General features: G+C 42.6%; 1 protein-coding gene across 5 annotated transcripts in view; it reads right to left on the reverse strand.

The window, feature by feature from the left end:
• Window positions 1-822: 822 nt before the first annotated feature.
• Window positions 823-22,691, reverse strand: part of FAM13A (family with sequence similarity 13 member A) — a 158,808-nt gene continuing 136,939 nt past the window's right edge. For all 5 annotated transcript variants that reach the window (XM_081959546.1, XM_081959544.1, XM_081959545.1 and 2 more), the window contains 9 exons: window positions 20,689-20,827; window positions 19,996-20,077; window positions 19,677-19,894; window positions 17,193-17,276; window positions 14,855-14,950; window positions 12,579-12,662; window positions 9,826-10,022; window positions 8,890-8,991; window positions 823-7,068 (listed from right to left, as the gene is read on the reverse strand). In XM_081959546.1, coding sequence (XP_081815672.1) covers window positions 6,942-7,068; window positions 8,890-8,991; window positions 9,826-10,022; window positions 12,579-12,662; window positions 14,855-14,950; window positions 17,193-17,276; window positions 19,677-19,894; window positions 19,996-20,077; window positions 20,689-20,827 — 1,129 coding nt within the window. In that variant the 3' untranslated portion in view covers window positions 823-6,941. The remainder of the gene's footprint in view (window positions 7,069-8,889; window positions 8,992-9,825; window positions 10,023-12,578; window positions 12,663-14,854; window positions 14,951-17,192; window positions 17,277-19,676; window positions 19,895-19,995; window positions 20,078-20,688; window positions 20,828-22,691) is intronic.

Raw genomic sequence — 22,691 nt, forward strand, 5'->3', positions numbered from 1 at the left:
CATGGACTGTTGCCTATAGCAATCCAAATTAGGCCAGCTTTCCAGGATAGCCTTTCATCCAGATAATTTGCTTCCATTCAGGGGTGAGATTCAGCTGGTTCGCACTGGTTTGGGCGAACTGGATTTTAATTTTGCATCCAGTTCGCTGAACTGGTTGTTGCAAAGACTGGCTGGCCCTACCCACCCCTCCCTTGAGTCTCCACATAGCCCTTCCATCATGCCAGGTAAGTGCAGGGCCCGCACGGAGGCTGGGGTGAAAAACGGGCCTCCGGAAGACTGGAAACGGGCCCATTTCTGGCCTCTGGAGCCTGGAGGAGGCCGTTTTTGCCCTCCTGGAGGCTCGGAAAAAGCATCCGGAGCCTGAAAATGGGCCTGTTTCCAGTCTCCAGTTTTCGCCCTCGTGGAGGCTCAAGGAAAGCCTCTGGTGCCTGGTGAGGGCAAAAACATCCCTCCCCCGCCATGGTGCAGGAGGCCAAGTAGGCCACACCCACCATGGCCACACCCACCCAGCAACCGGGCAGAGAACTGGTTGCTAACATTTTTCAATCCCACCCCTGCTTCCATTGCATATTTATCAAAGCAAGTTGAGGACATGGATCTAGAATTGGGATTCCTGGAGCCAGAAGTGGATACTAGCAGCAGACTGCTTGGTTTAACTTTCACTTGTAATGACAACCAGGGTGTCTCTTCAGTGGGGATTTGATGGAGAACCGAGCATTTTGTACTGACTCTAAACTAGAAAACAGACAGATGGAGGATTATACATTCCATTGAGAAGTACTGGTGGCCCCCTTACATTGTTAGCAAGGATTTACGGAGACGTTCACTCGAAAATAGTTTATTTCTTTCTTCCATACAAAATACCATCATGTACGAAAATGCACACAATATAGTTTTGTCAATCAGTTTGCATTTTGAAAAAGTTGCAGTGAATGAAATGTAATTTTATTGTGCTGTAAAGAGAGAATGGTGTCCATTAAGTCTCACCAGGGACATAAAGTGAATGATAATTCAGAGAGACACAAAAAATGTAGTGCTATATCCAAAACCACAGATGACTTTTGACAAAGGGATTTTCTACAACTGGATGATTAAGAATGATTGGCTTTTAACTTTTCTACGGTAATTGAGGCGGTTTGTATGTCTAAAATAAAAAGGCACACATACTATGGAATCTCTTTGGTACATGGTTTGTCAAAAATTACTGGGAACTGCAGAGTAATAGATGGTTTTCTCATCTCAACAGTCTGTATACAGAATATCTTCAGGAGTCTGCTCCAAGTGCAATTAGATCTTTCAATATACATAGATGTAGACTAGCGAAGTATCAAAGCATGCATGCGTGCCTACAGATCGTTGAACACACACAAAAAGGACAACTTTGAAAGTATTTTTCAGTCACTGTTGAACACCTAAGCAATACTATTCAATTGTTCCACAGAATGGAAAATAACTTCTCATAAGAAAGAAACAAAAACAAAACTGAATGCACAACCACTTTATACTGAAACTTTCAGGTGTATGGACCTCTCCTGTATGCGTTTCTTTGCCATGGCAAAATTTATTACAACCTGTAGGATAACTACTAATAAGAATACTAGGGAAGGATTTGCTTGGAGTATCTTCTATTGTGTTTTAAAATGGTAATTATGGGGTGCTTTAAAAATATTTTGTGGCCCTTCAGAAGTGAAGCAGAAACATAATTTGATCAGGCATAGTGGCTTTAAAAAAAAAAGAAAGACAGCACCAGGGGTGGGCTGCTAGGAGTTTGCAGGGGTTTGGGAGAACATCTAGCTAAAATTCTGTGCAGTTCGCAGAACCCCCAAATCCCACTCCTGGCTGGCCTCTCCCCTCCCCGGAGTCCCCACATGACCCGTTTTGGATGCAGGTAAGTGCAGGGCGTGTGGGGAGGCTCGGGGAGAGTGCAAAACGGGCCTACCGGAGGTTCAGGTGCATTTCCAGCCACTAGAGGACCTCTGGAGCCTTGGGAGATCGTTTTTGCCCTCCCGGAGGCCCAAGGAAAGTCTCCAGAGCCCGGGGAGGGCAAAAATACCCCCCACCACCACTGTGGTGCAGGAGGCTGACTAGGCCACACCCACCCAGCAATTGGTTGAGAACCCCTTGCTAACATTTTTGAAGCCTACCCCTGGACAGCACTATATTTACAGAATTACCATAAAAAGGGGCAATAGAGTTCCAAGAAGGTCCCAGTTTCCCTTATTCTGCAGGGTAAGTGCTAGGAAGGAAAAGTAGGAATGAAAAAAGGCAAGTTTGGATACGTTTTGGAAAAGGCAATTGAACTTACATACACGCTTCTGTTCATTTGAAAGCTTAAAAATAGGCGGCAACTGTGATAACAACCGGTGCTTTCATAAAACACAATTTTAAAATAGGTAGTCCTTGACTTACGACCACAATTGAGCCCAACATTCCTGCTCCTAAGCGAGACAGTTGTTAAGTGAGTTTTGTACCCATTTTTTGACCTTTCTTGCCACAGTTGTTAGTTGAATCACGGCAGTTGTTAAATTAGTGTTAAGTGAATCTGGCTTCTTCATGGATTTTGCTCATCAGAAGGTTGCAAAAGGTGGTCGCATGGACCCCAGGACCCCGCAACCGTCATAAATATGAGTCAGTTGCCCAAGCGCTTGAATTTGGATCAGGTGACCAAGGGAACATTGCAATGGTCATTAAGTGTGAAACACAGGCGCTTTTTAAAATGCCGTTGTCACTTCAAACAGTCACTAAATGAACTGCTGTAAGTGGAGGACTACCTGTACAATCATTTCTTTGCCTCAGTGGCTTGGCTAAAATGCCATCATCGACGTGTTTCTTTAACCAACAAAAATAGTTCCATGAATCAGAAATCTCAACCAAGCAGGTAAGAAAGTAGTAATTGGATAAAAATCAGCCTTGAGAGGTTTTTATATGTCTGCACTACAGACATCAACATGAAATTGTTGAGAAATTATCCTTAGGCTTCTAAAGCAGGGGTCTCCAACCTCCATACTAAGAAAGGCTGAGGGACAAAGAATGGAGGTCTTTGAACTCTGGTGCTGGAGAAGACTCCTCGAGTCTCTTGGACTGCAAGGCGATCCAACCGGTCAGTCCTAGAGGAGATCAACCCTGATTGCTCCTTAGAAGGCCAGATCCTGAAGATGAAACGCAAAATACTTTGGCCACCTAATGAGAAGGAAGGACTCACTGGAGAAGAGCCTCATGCTGGGAAAGATTGAGGGCAAAAGAAGAAGGGGATGACAGAGAATGAGGTGGCTGGATGGAGTCACTGAAGCAGTTGGTGTGAGCTTCTATGGACTCCTGAGGATGGTAGAGGACAGGAATGTTGTCCACGGGGTTGCAATGGGTCAGACATGACTTCGTGACTAACAACTACTCCAACCTTGTCAACTTTAAGACTTGTCAACTTCAACTGCCAGAATTCTGGCAGTTGAAGTCCACAAGTCTTAAAGTTGACAAGGTTGGAGACCCGTGTTCTAGAGTATGCATCTTCCTACATAGGATAGGATTATTAATTTCTGTTGAGATTATAATTTTTCTTGCTTTATAATTGGTGGAGAGAAACTTGATCCAGTTCCCAGTGCCACCCTTCATCACCAAAGAGCTTGACAAGATCCCCATTCTCAACGATGTACGACCACAATTGAGCCCTAAATCTCTATTGCCAAGTGGGACTCCTGTTAAGTAAACTTTGTCCCATTCACTGTTACGTGAATCCCTTCTGTTGTTAAGTGAGTAGCACGGTTGTTAAGTGAACCTGGTTTCCCTATTGGCTTTGCTTGTCAGGTCGGAAAAGAGGGCCGCATGACTCTGGAACACTGCAACCGTCATACTACAAGCCAGTTGCCAAGTGTCTGAATTTTGATTATGTGATGAGGGGGATGTGGCAAACTGTGAAAAACAGTCATCCCCACCCCCCCCCAGTGCCATTGTAACATTCATTAAATGAATGGTTGTAACTTGAGGACTAACTGTATAATGCCAGCATTTTGGCCACTCCTTTCGTCCAGTAGTCGCCAGAAGAATAGGGAAAAGAGTAGGAGAATCTCAAAACATGCCAAAAATTCTTGCTGCAGATTGGCCCATTGCATGCACATAAAAGGCAAGTTGATTTGATATTCTGGTGGTAAAATGGTAGCTTGCCTCTTGCCAACTTATCAGAAAGTCCAGCTGCCACCTAATTCAGATAGACTTTGAGCTTTTAATTACAGACAAATTTGGCTACGGACACAAGCACATCATAAACAAATTAAACCTCAAAGCTTAACAACGATTAGAAGGCATGTTGGTTGCTTCATGTTTATTTTTGTGCGGGAAAAAAAAGTGACTTAATAGTTCACTCAAGAGTAAACACATTGGCAAATTGCAAGCTTTTTCCTTCTAATTCTGGGAATAATTTTCTATCTGCAAGAGTTTCATTGTTAATCTTCGTTTTAAAATGGAGGCTTGCATATCGTGTTAGCATCTTGCGATACCTAATTATTCAAAAGACAAGGAGCAGCTACCTAAAAAACATCGTTTTGACTTAAGCTGTTATCACTTGGTAGTTTCCGACTAAAATCTTAATCTAGACTCTGAAAATAATAATTAACAAATAAGTCAGTTTTCATCTTTCTCTTCACACAAACAGTAATTTTGGAAGGGAGAGGTCATGTTAAAAACAAAAGTATGAAAATAATTACCCCCGTTAATTCTAATACTTAGCTCATCTGGGTGAATTCATGAAATATTTGGGGTTAATATATAGTGTTATCCTAAGCAGCGTGGTGGCCTAGTGGTAAAGATGCTTGCCTTCCATTTGGAAGGTTGAGAGTTCAACCCTGCAGTGGCAGATATTTCTTTCCTAGGGCACAAAGCAAAAATAAATGCTGTGAACTTTGCATGGCATCAGGAAGGGCATCTGGCCAGTAAATCCTAAGCTTCATCCAGTCACCCTGAATTAAAGGATCACAGGGTTGTAAAAAGGAAATTTTATATAGAGTTATGCTAAAGGACTTATTATTAGAGCACAAAGAGCTTCCTTTGATTCTTTATTTGAAGTGCATTTGCTTTCACAAGCAGCTTGTTATGTGCCACAACGGGCTAATTGTTGAGAAAAAACAAGTCTAAAGCTACTTTAAGCTGAGAGAATTAGATTTTAGAATCTTTAGCTATATTGCATTCATTTGGATCCAACATTTCAATTATTTTGGTTGTTTGGTTGAGCATTAAAGTAATCGTTTTGGATTTGATAATTATATTTTTAGCATGATTTTTCAAGGTGGAAATCATTTCTGTTAAATGCTGATATTATTCATTGTATCAAACACATGTATAAGGATTTCCTAATGCTGGTGCTTCGAAAGATATGCATCTATAAGCACACTTTCCAATTAGCTGCCTATTTGTCTAGGCAAATTTTAAGGTTTTTAAGACATATTTTTCCTTCCTTTAAAAATGGCATAACAGAAAAGTCAGGTAGATGAAATGTTTTTTTCCTTTATTTAGGTACAGATTTGGTTACTTTTTCTTTTTAAAAAAATCTGTTTTCCATTTTCTAAAAAAATATAAGTTTCTTTCTAAAGTGCATTGTTCTACGATCTACCGTTTTGCTCAAGAGATTTGAAAGTACACCAATGTCAAAGCCATACAGAGCTTCAACTAAACATGAACTGGATTTTTTTTTTGCCCGAGATCAGTACCGCATCCACCTTATTTGGGTTACAAAAATTATAAGAGTATGAGGCAAACGGGCATTGTCATTCATTTCATTTTAAAAATCCACATTTTGATGCTTTCAAAGCCTAGGGAAACCTTTTGCATGAAATCGTTTTGCTGAAAAATCTCGGCACATTTTGCCCCAGTAATGTGCAGGAGAAAATTCTCAGAACTATGGCAGGGCACCAATAAAGTGGATTCCATTACAATCGGATGCAAATCAAGAGCAGATTGTGGGAAACGCCATTCTTGCAGAAGAAAACTCAAGTGACAATCTTCTGCTTTTCGAGGACACCTGTCCATTATTCCCGATCTTCACATCAAGGACAAAGATAAAACATTATAAACCCTTCCCAGTGTCTGAAATCCATTATATTATGGGTTACATCAGAATACCTTGGCTACCAAGATCATCCCATTCCTTTTCCTACTCTTGCGTAGGGTCCTGTCAACCAAACCCAATTTCTCCAAGGTCCACTTCCACAATGTTTTCTTTTTTCCAGGTCGAATGGATGTAGGAGTTGTGTAGTAACGTTTCTGAAAAGCTCGTCAGTAAGAAAGTGTGTTTTTGTTTTATAAAAAATAAAGCAGCCATATTGAAAGCCAAGGCAGTCCACGCTTAACAGTTCTCCACCAATTGGCAGTTCCACTTTCACTTGGAGGATGTTAGAGAGGAATTACATACCAACAATAACAACGAAAACCCTGCGGTCAAAGATGAGGTTTTTCAAGAGGGACCTACCAACCCTCTCCAAATGGTCTCAGAACATACATCCTATTATTAGAACAGACCTGATTGCTTTTATTGGTCTGAAAATTACAGGCCCATTATTTGGAGATTCGCGAGAACTTGTAACTGGATCACCTTTCTTACGCTGATGCTCCAAAGAAGATCAAAAATGGAGGTCTTTCTGTTTTGTCGTTGTTTTAGTCCAAGCAGTTGCAGGCCACCAATGGACGAAAAGCAAAAGGAAACTTGGGAAGCAGAGTCGTTTTAGTGGGTCAACCCCCATTCTGGTCTTGCCAGCCTGGATGGCAGGACAGGTCACAAGTCTGTGAAGAGAGATGCAGGACCATCCCTCCTTCACGCCGGGCTGCCACCTTCTGCCCACGACAGTCAGGGAGAGCCACTAAAGCCCTTTGTGGTAGTAGAGCTTCTTGCTGAGTTCTCTTGTGTTATTTGGCTGCATCGACGTCTTAACGTTAGTGGCAAATCCAGCGTGGCTTTATTACATGATCTTGGAACTTAAATCTCTTTTGCTGATGAGGACTTCTAGCAGCCTCAGCTTGGCCTTAACCTGCTTGTATTCGGTATATTCTTCAGCCATGGGAAGCCGCTCTTCTTTCTGGACATTTCTAAAAAGCACAACCAGATGAAACACATCAGCTTCCTGTATAGGATCATGTCCTTTAAAGGCAAAGTTTACACCTTTTGGGATTGGAGAAAAACAGAAGGGCAAACTTAGCATGTCCTGGTTGGGGAAGGGGGAAAACGCTTTAGGGCAGTGATGGCTAACCTTACCTGTACCCATAATGCAATGCTCGTGCGACGCCTCCATTGAGCCTCCTGGGACCAAAAACAGGCCATAGGGAGGTGCCATGCCCCCATGCGTGCCTGTGCGACCCTCGCCCCTGCGCCTCCTGCATGCACCCCATGCATGCGCATGCGCACCCAGACATGTGCAGCAGAGACCCCAAAATCTGGCGGGAGGGCTGTGTGCTTGTGCGGTGGAACTGAGCTGGGGCCAGGGCTCGTGTGTCCGCAGAGAGGGCTCTGTGTGCCACCTGTGGCAGGCGTGCCATAGGTTCGCCATCGCGGCTTTAGGGAATTGTTACAAAAAGGAAAATTCAAGTGGTGTGTCCAATCCCTTAGTGCAGTGTTTCTCAACCTTGTCAACTTGAAGATGTCTGGACTTCAACTCCCAGAATTCCCCAGCCAGCGAATGCTGGCTGGGGAATTCTGGGAGTTGAAGTCCAGATATCTTCAAGTTGACAAGGTTGAGAAACACTGCCTTAGTGAAAGGAAGTCGAGGCAGTCCTTGAATCACAACCATTTGTTTAGCGATTGTTCAAATTTACAACGCGGTGCCACTGGAAAAAAGTGACTTAAAACAATCTTTCACACTTATGACCATTGCAACGCCCCCATAGTCACATGATCAAAGTGCGGACACTTGGCAACTGGTTCAAATTTATGACGGTCACGGTGTCCTGGACTTCGTGTGACCACCTTTCGAGACCTTCTGACAAGCAAAGTCAATGGGGAGGATTCCAGATTCACTTAACAACTGTGTTGCCAATTTAACAACTGCAGGGACTCACTTAGCAGCTGTGGCAAGAAAGATTGTAAAAGGGGAGAAAACTCATTTGATGTCATTATTCAACGAATAACAGAAATGTTGGGCTCAATTGGGGTTATAAGTCAAGGACTATCTGAAGATCTTCTGGATATTAATAACCTCTACTGCAGGGGTGTCAAACTCAAGTCCCGGGGGGGGGGGCGGATCCGGCCCGTGGGATGCTTAGATATGGTCCGCGGGGCCACCCTGGAAACTGCGAAGGGCGCGAGTGCCTTTGCCAGCGAAAACAGAGCTTGGGAGGGCTGCATGTGGTACTGCATGAGTGGCGGGCAAATATGTGCAGCTCCACTTGTGTGAGAGGCAGGTACACCTGCTGCTCATGCAAATGGAGCGGGCACGTACATGCTTGCCCGCCGCTCGTGCAAGTGGGGATACACACGTACACACGCTCGTCCATCACTTCCACAGTTAGGACTCCGGGGTTAATAAGCAGGACCTTTGCAAGAAGTTAAAAAGAATATAGCATGCAATGGTGGATTGCAGGCGGTATGCCCCAGTACGGGCGTACTGGATCCTACCTAGAGCACCGGTACCATTCCGGGACCGTGCTCCAGAGGGCTCACCCATCCGCCTGCGCCCCTTACCTGTCTTTAAACCCTTCCGCGCTTCCGTGCACGCGCATAGCGTGTACAGCGCCTGCGCGATGCTCTGCCGAGCAGCTGGAGTGTCACAGAGGCATCGCTGGATGGTAAGACACACTGCACACGTTCATGTGGAGGACGCCGTACCGGTTGCAATGGGATCCGTAACCCATCACTGATAGCATGCAACATTAATTAGTCCAGGATGGGGGTAATAAAAAAGGATATCAAGTTACCTTCCGTTTTGTCGGAAAAAATTGTCTTCAAAATCTCTCAATTTTTTCCTGATCCTCTTTTTATCTTCCCTGACTTCTTGAAGCTGCTCCACAAGTTCACGCCTACAAAATGAAAAGAAAACAAGCAGCCCGATATTAGAAAAGAGACAAAAGACCAACGAGCATGAAAATAAAGCCAGTAAAGATACATTTCTCCCATGTATTGTGTGTGTTTGTCAGAAAACAAGAAAAAATAAAATTTCTAGTCCTCCAGAGCGAACATAGCAAAGGCCTTTATATTTTAAGTCTATTAAATTGGACCGGATCCGGCCCATGGGATGCCTTTATATTTTAAGTCTATTGAATTGTCATAGTGAAGCCTGTGGAATTTGAGACTTCAGTAGCATAATTTTCAATGTGATAATTCAGTTAATTCCCCCAATTCCAATTAGCCAAACTTAACCAGTACCTATGGAATTATATAAAGTTAATCATACATAACTAAATGCAAACAATTTAAAACGGAATGAAATTCAGTTTACTTGAAGTTCCATTCTATTCTATTCCATTCCACTGTTGCAACATTTTCCCCATTTTTCAGGGGGAAATGCCAGTTATTCCACTTTCTTGCTGCAACACACTGCAATAAGAGTCAATTTTGAACAGGAAACAGGCTGACTTCACGGAGTGCAAGGGCCACTCATCCAATGCGTAAAAATTGCATTTCAGAGCTTTTTCAATTCTGCCCCCTGCATGAGATGTGAGGGAGGGGACTTCCACAAGGACCGTGTCTACTCCCTCTCAAGAAAAAACTGAAATGCAACCTTTGACCGAGTGTTCAATAAACGGCAAGGATTTCACCACATATCCCTGTGAAAGTTTAGTTAACATCTCAGTCAATTAAAAAAAAAAAGCTATACCCAGAACATGAAATTGATTACTAAAAATCTGACATACATAGAAGCAGCATGAAGATTGGACAAGTCCATATCCTGGCTACTTCTCGAAGGGATCCTATCATCCACTGGAGAAATGAAACCATCAACGTCATCTTCTAGGTGGTCCAAAAAACTTCGCACGCCTACATCAGATTTTATGGTGACTGTGAAATCAGGTTTCACATTGCTGTCGTCCTCAGATCCATCCTCTTCCTCCTGGGGAGAGATTTTGATTTCAACGGTTATTAGCTTCTGGTAGCGGGCACGCTATCCAAACGGTTCACATTTAAAAAAAAATATGGACAGACCAAATACTTTCAAAGGTAGCATGAGAAAGGGCAGCCTACCTCTTGCAACCCTGTGAATGCTTCTTTAGCTTGCTTTCTAAATAGCCGGGATTGTCTGAACCAAGAGGAAAGCTGGCATACAGAAACATGCAATGAACGTGGCTAAGATTTGCAAAGGAGCTAGTAGGCCGATATAGAGGACAGCGGGCCTGGAAGGGGGGGGGGCTGGTGTGCTCTGGGGCAGGGGTCTCCAACCTTGGCAACTTTAAGCCTAGAGGACATCAACTCAGGGGTGAAATCTTCCTGGTTCGGCCGAACTGGTAGGGGCAATTGTCCTTGGTTCTGTGAACTGGTAGTAAAAAAAAAAAAAAAGCTTCCGCGGATCGCAAAGCATTTTTCCTGCCGGTTCAGCAGGGAAAAAATGTTTTAAAAAGTGAAAAAAAGTTGGCCACACCCACCAGGTCACATGACATCCCCTCCCCCAAGCCATGCCCACAGAACCCTTGGGAAATAAAATTAGATTTCACCACTGCTTCAACTCCTAGAATTCTGGGAGTTGAAGTCCTCCAGGCTTAAAGTTGCCAAGATTGGAGACCCCTGCTCTGGAGGATAGGGTCACGGCAACAACAACAAAAACAATGCACTAAAGTTGACCAGACCTCCCCCCACATTCTAAAGGATGTACCAATGTTTTATTTTCATTTGCCAGCTGGAATCCAGCAAGTGAAAAGACCACAGCACTTAAGACAGCACTCAAAATATATCTTCCGTTTGGGTTATCTGAACCTAGCATTTATACCGTGGCCACATTTAATTGTCAAATAATCTATTTCTAGGAACGGGACAATGCCATAAAGGCAGCAGATGTTACCATCCCTAAATAGCACGTAGGAGACCTTGGACACAGGAAGTATTTTAGGGAACTAGGATTTATTCATCTAGACTGGCATTGCCTATTCTGCTCTTCCCAATGTAGACACTCTCTGGTTGGATAGATTTAAATTCTCGCAAGTCTACACACAGAATGTCCACTGTGGAAAATTCTGAAGGATCCACATTTGGAGGACATCCATGTTGGAGAAGAATGGTTTACTTGACATAGCAATGGCTGTCTTAGGACTTGGGCTATTTCTGCTGCTCTTAATCCTTTTAGCTCAGGGGTGTCAAACGCGCATTGCCACGTCGTTATGTGACGTCTTACGAGTCCCGCCCCCCTTCGCTAAAACGTGGGTGTGGCCAGTGTATGATGCATCCAGGCTGCTGGGTGGACGTTTGACATCCCTGTTTTAGCTGAACATAAATCTGGAACCCTGTATGAGTAAAGCAACTATTTTGCTGTTGGTCAGGCTACTTTTACCACTTACTGAATTGAATGTCTGGCATAAGAAGTGGAAGGTTCCTGAAACTGACAAATTGTGGCTGTTATGCCAAGTAACTTTCGCATTATGCTACTGCAAAACTGGGGAAGGGAAAGGACAACATAACAACTTATACTCTCTTATTGCCAGAATATGTCCTTTTGCAGTGGGCAAATGAGGTTAGACAGAACTGCAGAGATATATTTCTTTCACTGGTAGTGAGTCAATAAACAAAAGCATGAAGATTAAAAATAATGATATTAGACCTTTCAGAACATTCTTCTAGGTCAGGGGTGTCAAACACAAGCCTGCAATGTGGTCAGATCCGGCTTATGGGGCCGTCTTGGAAAATGTAAGGGGCTGGCCCACTTCGCTTCGGCCAGGTCTACCCAATGCGAAGAGGAAACATTGGGCCAGTGTGGCTTTGGCCCAGTCTACCCAGTGCGAATAAGAAACATGCCATAGTTTGGGGAGTAGCATCAAGCTGGCCATGCCCAGTCGGCCACGCCCAGTGAGTGGTGTCAAGCTGGCCACACCCACCAACCCAGTCAGCCATGCCCGCCCAGCCCTCCAAGGTCAACCACATCCTTCAAGAAATTGAGTTTGACACCCCTGTTCTAGACAAACTTGGGTCTTGCATCAATTACATAGATTAAAAGTCTAGAGAAATTGTAATGTTGCAGTATATCACTAAATAAAATAATTTTCTAAATCAGACTGTATTAGTTGATCTCTAGCTTCTATGGGTGGGATGATTTTAGAAATCCAGGAACTAGGATGCAAAACTGTTATAACTGAAAGTACGTTGTAAAAGCAGTAATTGGAATGTGGGCAAACTGAGAAAAACAGCTGTTGCTTTTGCTGTGAGGTCCTTGGTGCACTGATGGTGTTACCTAGTTTGATAATGAAACGTCTGCATGAAAACAACCCAGCTCAGAGAGCACCAAGGACCCCTCAGGTTCAACCCTGAGCTGCAGATATTCTCGTCTATTGATTTTGCTTCCTGGAAACATGGAGATGAAGGAAGAGCATTATCTTCATCCCCCACAGTGGAAAAGAAGAACTGATGTAAGTGGAAGAAATGGATTAATGTGAGAGGGGAGAGCAAAGTCCATCTTTCGGTTTACCTTTACCTCCTTGAAGAAGGAAGCAGTTTCTCCTTCAATTATTGGCTGTAGCAAAGGACTTCTCCGCTTGCTAGAGGGAGAACCCTGCAAATATTCAAATAGGTTATATTACAACCTGTTCTTTTTCCACTTTATTCTCTCCCCACATCCCGCAGCACATTGCTGTATTTTTTTGGAGTATAAGACGCTTCGAAGTATAAGACGCACCTAGCTTTTGGGGAGGAAAACAAGGGAAAAATATCTGCCTCTGCCTCCCAGCAATTTGCCACCTTGCAACAAACAGCAAACAGTACAGACAATATATACTGTTTGTAGTGTTATATTTCAGACTATATTTGTACAGATGCTGTTAAAATTGATGTGCTTTCTGGAAGTATACTGTAGTTACTCTCTGCTATTTAAAAGAATAGCACTTTTGAAAACAATAGCACTGGGCCTCTTCAGATCAAGCATTTACAGTATTTTAAAAAGCTTCTTAATTTTGTTAAGTTGTCTAGATTAATAATAAAGAAGACTTTAAAAAATAAATCTAATAATTTGAACATTCTGTAGGCATTTATAGTTATTGACTTACCTCCTTGCAGCAAACAGCCTGATTAGCATATGAAAAAAAAATCTGCCTCCCAGCAATTTGCCTTGTGGAGCAAATTGAGTCACTTTCAATTTCTCAATCATCAGCTGTTTCAGGCTGCAGGGATTGCTATAGCCTATTGAAGCCTCCACAAGCCCCCATTTGCTGCAAAGAGGTAAATCGCTGGAAAGCAGAGGCCAAAAGGTAGGGGCTGGTGGGTGGGTGGGGCTACATTCAGTGTATAAGACGCACCCAAATTTTCACCCTCTTTTAGGGGGGGAAAAGGTGCGTCTTATACTCCAAAAAATACGGTAATTCCCACATCAACACGCTAGTATGGTATTATTATTCTAGGCCAGGGGTGTCAAACGTAAGGCCTGTGGGCTGGATCTGGCCCGTGGGCCCACTCTGGAAACAGCGAAATACCTGTCTGTGATGCTCTGGCCACCGAAAATGGAGCACAAGCTCCACCTCTAGGCCACTGCACCACTTCACCCCCTGGCAGCAGCATTTCCCAGTAAGAATTCTGATCTAATGAACTGATTGGATGAGATACGGTTTCTTCCAGGTTATCACCTATACCAGAGGTCTCCAGCCCCCAGGGCGCGGGCCACCTTCAGGCCATGAGCCATTCAGAACTGGGTTGCGGAAGTGGCAAGCACATGTGTATGTGTATGCATCCCCACTCGCGCCAGCAGTGGGTGAGCGTGCATTCCCATTTGCAACAGCGATGAAAGTGTACGCATGCCCCATTTATGCGCAGATGAGCTGCAAACATGCACTTCCCCACCGCTCACGCAGAAGCATTCCCTTTAACCCCCCCCCCCCCCACGTCTGCAAAGCTAGTTTCTTCTACTTGTGAGCTGTAAACCATCAAAAGATGTTCTGTCCTGAATGGTACACGCATGGCCCGTGCATTCTGCAGTTCCATTCATTTTTGCAAGGTCTTAAGGAACAAAAGCTCCTATTTGTGAAAAATCTTACAAGCTCTATTTTCACTATGCTGCATGATCTACGACAGAGATCCCCAGCACTGTAAGCTGAGGACATGTTTGGAATTTCAAGAACATAAAATACGGGCACCCCTTTAAGTAGAGCAAACTTGTAAAGTTTCTCCCCACCATTCATTCTTGTCTGTATTTTTTTTTTGCATTTTTTCCCACCTGGGCAGGAGAGAATACTTCCAAACAAAGCTTCCGAAAAGCTTTATTTGGAAGTATTGTTTTTATTAGAATGTGGAGTAGAAACTACTGAATGTCTCTAAGAACTACAGAAAGAAGAGCCTCTGGTTCGCCATGCACTAGCTTTCAATTTATTTTTGTTTTCATTAGAAGCATTTAAAACAAGAACCAGGAGTCTGATAAGCACCAAGAAAGGATGAATTTCTCAGAACAGTATATCTGCTGAACAAAACTCCGCATTGGTGACAGGAAGCGCATCCGGCCAGTAAACATTCTGCTAGCTCCATTTAATTGCCCAGACCCTGCAAGGGATTATGAGGTCGTTAAATGAAGAGGATGAAATGCTGCTGATCTGACGTAGTTGCTAGGGAAACTTGTATTTCTTTTCATAATGTGCAAGTATAAATATAATTATTTGGCTGTTACTACAGAGAAGATGTGGACTAGGAGCAACAGTGTTCTCCCTTGTCCTGCTTGCTAAGATAATTCAAGTGCAATAATCAAAACATTAGGTTTACACTCACGATAATGGGAATAGAGTTTGCTCTTGAGAGGATCTGTTTCACCAAACGGTATCTGTCATAGAGGGGCTTCATAGTTTGCCGTTCGTGTTTTGTTACCTGAAAAAGAAGAAAATTACCTGAATCTTGGGGCTGGTGGTAGGTAGGTTTTGCTAAAGCTGACCATATTTGGGTATCGGTCCAAAAGTCTCGGACGTTGCCAGATTTCAGCAAAGAGAACTATTTACCGCTAGTGATCAATCACATTTGTTACAGCATAGACTCTGTTTTCTAGGGAATGTCTTGTGAAAAAGAAAGATGATCTACCATATTTTCCAGAGTATAAGACGCACCGGAGTATAAGACACACCAAGATTATGAAGAGGCAAATAAAAAAAAAATTTTTTTTCACTCTGCAGAGCTTGTCAAAAAAAGGGCATGCATAGCCTTTAGGAGGCTTGTAGAGTGCTCCTGGGTGCTGGGCAAAAACGAGCAAAACACGGCCTGTTTTTCATGAAAATGGGCCCGTTTGTTGTAAAAAAAAAAAAAGGCATGCATAGCTTTTAGGAGGCTTATAGAGTGCTCCTTGGGGCTGGCGGGCAAAAAACGGCCTGTTTTCGCTCATTTCTGCCCTCCCCAGCCCCCAGGAGCACCCTGAAAGCCTCCTAAAGGCTCTGCACAGCCATTTTGGTGAAGGGGGCAGGGTTTCGGGAGGCAAAAATGCTGTATTCAGTGTATAAGGTGCACCCAGATTTTCAGCCTCTTTTTTGAGGGAAAATGGTTTGTCTTATACTCTGAAAAATACGGTACTTTCTATTATCCCCTTTTGAAGGGTAGGGCTGGGCTACTGATAAGGAATACAATTGTACAACAGAAACTTAATGGCATTATAATCATTCTTAGAACTGTTTCTTTCCTATTATCTCACCAGACTCCTTCATTTTATCCTGCTTGGGTATGTGATTGTTTGCCCTTATTAATATTTCCTACCGAATCAAAAAAGTTAACATCTACATATGCACGATATCCAATGTGGAATTTAAGTAAAATACAACTGCAACAATGCAGGCTGTTGCACTTTGAATTCTTGCATTCATCATCATCATAGTTACCTGTTTAAATGGACATTTTTATCAGTCAGCTCTGTGGTTCTAAGCAGTTCCATTTTTACCAATCCCTTGAAAAGGGAACGTCTTTTCATCTTTCATGGTCTAAGCTCATGGGCTGATCCCTACCTAACCAAATCACATCTGGTTTGGTACAGCAGCTAACCAGGACAGGTACACATTCCTGTCATGGAGCTGCCACTCAAGGAGCTGCAGAAAAAACAATCACAATCAGCCTGCCTTCCATAGAAGACCTGTATATTACCCAGGTCAGAAGGAGGGCTGAGAAAATATCTACAGACTCCTCACATCCTGGATATAAACTGTTTTAACTCCTCCCCTCAGAATGCTGCTACAGGGCACTGCAGGCCAAAATAACTAGACACAAGGCCAGTTTCCCTCCCCTTGTGCCATCACTCTGTTGAACACTTACTCCTCAAAGTCTTATGTCTTCACTATATTGACCATCTTGTATGGCTATACATCCTTCTCATCGTCTCTACTACACCCTCTTATGGGTATCCTATTCTGCTTACAAATGGAAACGAATATACGTGTCCCAGGATGGAAGTGGCAGGATCCGATCTGGGTCGGTCACTGGGACCAGAGGTTTTTGTCTTCCGAGATTTCGGACTCGTGCTGGAGCCCATCTTCAAGGAACTTGTCTCTAGCAGAGTGAGTGCTGTTCTATGTGTGTTCTGTGTATGTGGCTCTTTAGATGTTGATTGGGGTGTGTTGATGGCTGGCTTTTAAGGCATGAGCTGTCGTTTGCTTGTGCTGCCCAGCCCTCGCCTTCGAAGTACTTGAATCAGCACTCCTGTTGACTGACGAGAGGGGCCTGTTTCCCAGGCTTCAATCACTTCCATGGCTGTTTTTGTACCTGCTCGTCCAACAATCCTGGCAGCTGCAAAGTTAAATGTGTGTCCCTGTTCATAACAGTGACATTATGATTATTATTACTCTGTTTCTTTGCACGTACATTGAGAGCTTCTTCACTGGAGATAAATTCCTTGTCTGTCTAATCACACTTGGCCAAATAGAAGTATTCTAGATTCTATTCTGTTCTTTTTATCTAAATACTTTGCACCAATTATAATTACTGTCCACAATGATACCAAGCCAGTCCTCAACATCACTCTTTTGCTACTTTTCTTTGTATATTTTAATGAATGGGGACATGTTATCACATTTAATGGCCAGATAATTGCATTTACCGAAACGCTGAGCCCATTTGATACAAAAATTACTATACTTACTGGTCTTCCATGGATGCTTTCATAATAGAGGAGGGATTTCTGAAGGGCCACTTTCTCTGATGCTATCTCATCTCGAGTCATATCCTGGGTACAGGAAGGATAGACAAAAAGTAGAGGAACAGTACGGATACAGTATAGCAATAGCAATATCACTTAGACTTATCGTATTTTTTGGAGTATAAGACGCACCAAGGTTTTGAAGAGGCAAATTTAAAAAATACAGTTTTTGCACTCTGTAGACCTCCCCAAAACGGGCCCCTTTTTTGCAAAAACGGGCCCTTAAAAAAAAGGGGGGGATGAATAGCCTTTAGGAGGCTTGTAGAATGCTTGGGGGAGGGGAGGGCGCAAAAACGAGCAAACCCCCCCCCACACTTTTTTTTTCTTCAAAAAATGGTCCTGTTTTTTGTAAAAAAACCTATGCATGCATAGCCTTTAGAAGGCTTATAGAGTGCTCCTAGGGGCTGGGACAAAACTGAGCAAAAAATGGCCCATTTTTTGCTCATTTCTGCCCTCGCCAGCCCCCAGGAGCTCTCTGAAAGCCTTCTACAGGCTATGCACGTCCATTTTTGTGAAGGGGGCAGGATTTCAGGAGGCCAAAAATGCTGTATTTAGTGTATAAGATGCAACCAGATTTTCAGCCTCTTTTTTGAGGGAAAAAGGTGCATCTTATACTCCGAAAAATATGGTTTACAGCCCTCTCTAAGTGATTTACAGAATCAGCATATTGTTCCCAATAATCCTCATTTTACTGACTTGGGAAGGGTGGAAGGCTGAGTCAAATCTGAGCTGGTAAGACTCGAACTGCCAAACTGCTGGCAGCTGAAGTAGAAGTAGCCTGCAGTACTGCATTCTAACCACTGCACCAGCACGGCTCCTATTGTTTGAATGGCTGTTTCCCATCCTGGAGTTTTTTTATTTGCTAATCGGTGGCTATCTTGAGTCTGTTTTAAATTCCTTTATCTCTGTGCATCACCTGGAGTTGCTTCTGCACAGAGGAAGCTAATGATAAATTAAATTAAGTTAATCGATATGCCCAGAATTCTGCCTGGGTTGGTATTGTTGGTGATGTGAAAAACGTTCCTGGGCAGGACTTTTAAGAAGGTGGTCAAGAAAAGGATTCATTGGGTGGGTCAGTGAAAATAAGTAATACATCACTTGTAAGAATATTTTAGCTGTGTTTGAAAGAAACAATACATGATGGTCTTGAGACTTGGACCTAAAGGATGCTACCTTATTAATTCTTCTTGGTATATTGACAATTCCCTACACCATTAGATTTCAACTGCTTTCTTGAGAGATGGACTAGAGTGGAAGATGCTTTAATAATATTAATTAACTTCTAGAACGGTTGATTCTAGAAGGTGAGGTTGAGAAACTACAGTACTTGTCAAATGGAAATGCAAACATCTGAATGCTGCAATGTCAAGTACTAAACTTGGCAAGCAACATGAGAAAAAAAGTCAATAAACAAGGCTTAATAGATGAAAAGTTGATGATGTTGCTTGACTGTTCTTTTGCCCTAGACTGCAATGTTCATGTTTTCTAGAAGGACAGTGTTCCCTTTCAAAGATTAGTCCTGCATCTCCAGTTATTTAGTGGTCTCTGTGTCATGGAACATCCACTGGACATCTACTAAGTAGAAAAACCAGTTATCCATTTAGTTACTGGGTTTTTATCATTGTCCATCTCACATACACTATATTGCTAAAAGTATTCGCTCACCTGCCTTTACTCGCATATGAACTTACTGTAAGTGACATCCCATTCCTAATCCATAGGGTTCAATAGGACGTCGATCCACCCTTTGCAGCTATAACAGCTTCAACTCTTCTGGGAAGGCTCTCCACAAGGTTCAGGAGTGTGTTGATGGGAATTTTTGACCATTCTTCCAGAAGCGCATTTGTGAGGTCACACACTGAATGTTGGATGAGTTTACGTGGCCTACCATTTCATGGCTGAGTTGCTGTCATTCCCAAACACTTCCACGTTCTTATAATACAGCTGACAGTTGACTGTGGAATATTTAGGAGCGAGGAAATTTCACGACTGGATTTGTTGCGTAGGTGGCATCCTATCACAGTTCCATGCTGGAATTCACTGAGCTCCTGAGAGCGACCCATTCTTCCACAAATGTTTGTAAAAACAGTTTGCATGCCTAGGTACTTGATTTTATACCCCTGTGGCCATGGGAGTGATTGGAGCACCTGATTCTGATTATTTAGATGGGTGAGCGAATACTTTTGGCAATATAGTGTATATAACTTGGGACAGCTTACAATAAAAATTTAAGACATACCATAGTTTTTGGAGTATAAGATGCAGCACTGCCCCCTAGGGTTGGGAACGACTAGCACATATGTGCGAGGGGAACCTTTACCTTTACCTATCATGTCTGTATGCACACCACTTCAGAGAAGATCTTAATAATGGTGTGGGATTTTTTAAAATTATCATTTTTTTTCTTTCTGTTTTCCTAAGTTGTACCTTAATATCCTCAGGTCGATTTGCTTCTGTCCTTTTCTCCTGGAGCTTCTTGTGCATGGATTCCAAAGTTGTCTCCACTGAGGGCTTAGATGATTTATCAGAGACATCACGTTTCTCTTCCTCCTTCTCCAACTGAGAGCCAAAACTTTTGGGGAGTGTATTGCTACGTTGGCGTGTCATAGGAGCCAGCTTTTCTTCTGACAGTTTCAGTTTTGACTCTAGTTTTGGGCAAGAAAGAGAAAAAAAAGTATTTTTAATGACAGGCAATGGAAAGTAAGTCCAATCCTAAACAAGGAGGTGTTGCCAGGTTAATTCTCACCTTTTAGCTGCTTCCTAAACTTTGCAAGGTCATTTGTCCATTTCAGCACCTCGAGATTGGCTGCTTTGTCACTGTGAGAGGGCTAAACAAATAGGAACAAAGGATTTTTGTGAACGAAGGAATTGAAATCAAGGCTTGTAATAAACACATTTATTTAATTTATTCCAGCACTTTTCAAAGTTTTCCAAAACTTTCCGCTGATCTAGATGGTCTTCTTTAATATAATTAAGCCATCTTGGCCTTTTCTGAGTGACATTTTAAAGCAGGAGTGGGGAACGATGGCCCTTTTATGACTTGTGGACTTCAACTCCCAGAATTTCTGAACCAACTCAGGAATTCTGGGAGATGAAGTCCACAGGTCATAAAGGGGCCATGGTTTGCCACCTCTGATAAATGAATATGGTAAGTTTAAAAAAACAAACAAATGACAGTTCTATTTTATTTAGATATGCATTATTTGCTCAGTTTAGTGGGCTTTTCCTCCCCAATGGGTGAAAGAAGGGATGGCTAATTAATAATTTTTAAAAAAACTAGTCAGTAATTTCCTCTACTAGACAATCAGCTAAATGATTATACTGTTTTAACAATTCAACTACTAGTGATGTTCAGGTAAATTACATTTGGATAACTGGGAAAGAAATTAAAATCTGAAAAGTACTGTTTGATTGAAAGGAAAAGTTTTCGTCAGCTTACTCTATACTTTCTCTCCTCCTCAAACTTGTCTTCGTACCGCCTGATCTTTTTCTTCAGTCCTTGAATCCTGCGAGTTAACTGTGCTGGTGTCAAATCTTCACTGTCATCTTCGTAAGATCCCAAAGAAGAACTTCTTCGCCTAGAAGGAAAGCCATGCCGTTATGGTTCAATTAATTTGTGCACATACAGGGACATGAAAAGAGGATCCCATAAAAAGAGGATTTCCAGAAAATTATCAGAGTTTGTTACAGAAAAATCAAATCCAGAAAGCACACACAGATCACTGATTCATAGCTGGATTCATTAATTTCTTTATATACATAATAACAGATGGATAAATGTACAATATCAATAGTAGATTCTTTCAACATGGTAGAAGTTACAAGCAGAACACAAGCAGGAGAGAACAGTTAGTTTCATTTCAGAGTTCAGAGCAGACAAGAGTAGTTTCAGTTTCAATTCTCAGCACTAAGTGCTCTGATTTAGTTGTTATGCCTATTCATTGGCTGACCTTGTTACCATGTCTCTCCCAGTCATGAATATTCTAAAAAAATGTTAGCTGCTGTCATATGCTCCTTTATATGGAATTATATATATATATTTCATCACTCCCAGCTTTGGCTGGAGAAATCTCCAAGCCTTAGGAAGACAATTGTTTCCAGATCTCCTCCACAGAAATGCAAAACGTAGAATATCAAAACAAGTCATTGATTGCATGAAAATGCATAATGCAAACATACTTAAATGATGACTGAATAGAAAACCACAGGATCAGAGGATGTATGAAGACACAAATTAGAATATAGAACCAATGCTGTTTATTGGGTAGAAACTGGATATTTGATTCCAGATGGCCTGTGTTTGCCTCCTTTGATATCGCTGTACTACTGTGTTTCCCCGATAATAAGAGAGGGTCTTATTTTCTTTTGACCCCTGAAATAAGCACTTGGCCTTATTTTTGGAGGGGTCTTATTATTTTTGAGGTGCAGGAGGTGGCAAGCATGGTCACCTCATGGCTGCTGCTGTGTTGCAATATTTTTGGGGAGGGCTTATTGGGGGGGGGGTATTTTAGTGCATGCGCTCAAAAGCCCGGTTGGGTTTTTAAGCCGGGGAGGTTTTATTTCCAGGGAAACAGGGTATTACATTTTGTTCCATGCCTTAAAACTGAGATTAAGTGTCAAGATGGCAGCTGAGATCATAGATTTAATATATTTTGTTAAGATTGCCAAGTTATATTCTTTGCCTTAAAAACCTAGTTTATATGCACAGCAAAATAAAATGCTACAAACATGAAATGGGACACAATACTCCACGTTGGTGGAGAAAATAGTTTCAGCCGCCATCACCTGCAAGACATTTTCTGAACAAAATCCTAGCTTTATATTTTTGCAGTTCCTCTTTTCTCCCCTGCGGGATGTTTACGTTAATTAAACATTCCCAAATGTGGACCTACCCTTCTTTTTCCTTTCACAATCTCATCTAGAACAAAATATGAAGAAACATGGGAGATCTTTGATATAAAACCAAGAAGGACAGTCTCTCCTCTAAATCACAGAGAATTCTGCATTGCAGACGGAGTATGTCCAAAAACCTATTGTATTGAGTATCTGCTAAAAATAGATTAACGGCACAACGGGAAGGACTCTAGGTTTATGTTGTGGCCAACAACCAGCAGAGCTGGCAGAAGATTCGGACAGTGAGGAGGTTGGGGAGGAACAGGGGCCAGTCCTGGAGTCTGGGGAAGGCTCTGATGAGGGCTCTATGTCAGAGGCAGAGAGGGGGCCAGAGCTGTATGCCAGTTATCAGCTGCCTTCAGAGTCAAACATCAGTGAGGCAGACAAAGAGCTGGAACCTGTTCCCAGTGTGCACATGCGCAGAGTTGCCAGATGAAGGGAACAGCTAAAGAACAGGGGTTGACTTGGAAGGCCACGGGTGAACGATGAATGGCCCCTCCCAGAGAAAATAAAAGAGGAGCAAAAGGGAGTGGAGTTTGCAGGAGACAA

This window comes from Natrix helvetica (assembly GCF_964273705.1).
Source record: "Natrix helvetica genome assembly, chromosome: 7".
Classification (NCBI taxonomy): Eukaryota; Metazoa; Chordata; class Lepidosauria; order Squamata; family Natricidae; genus Natrix; species Natrix helvetica.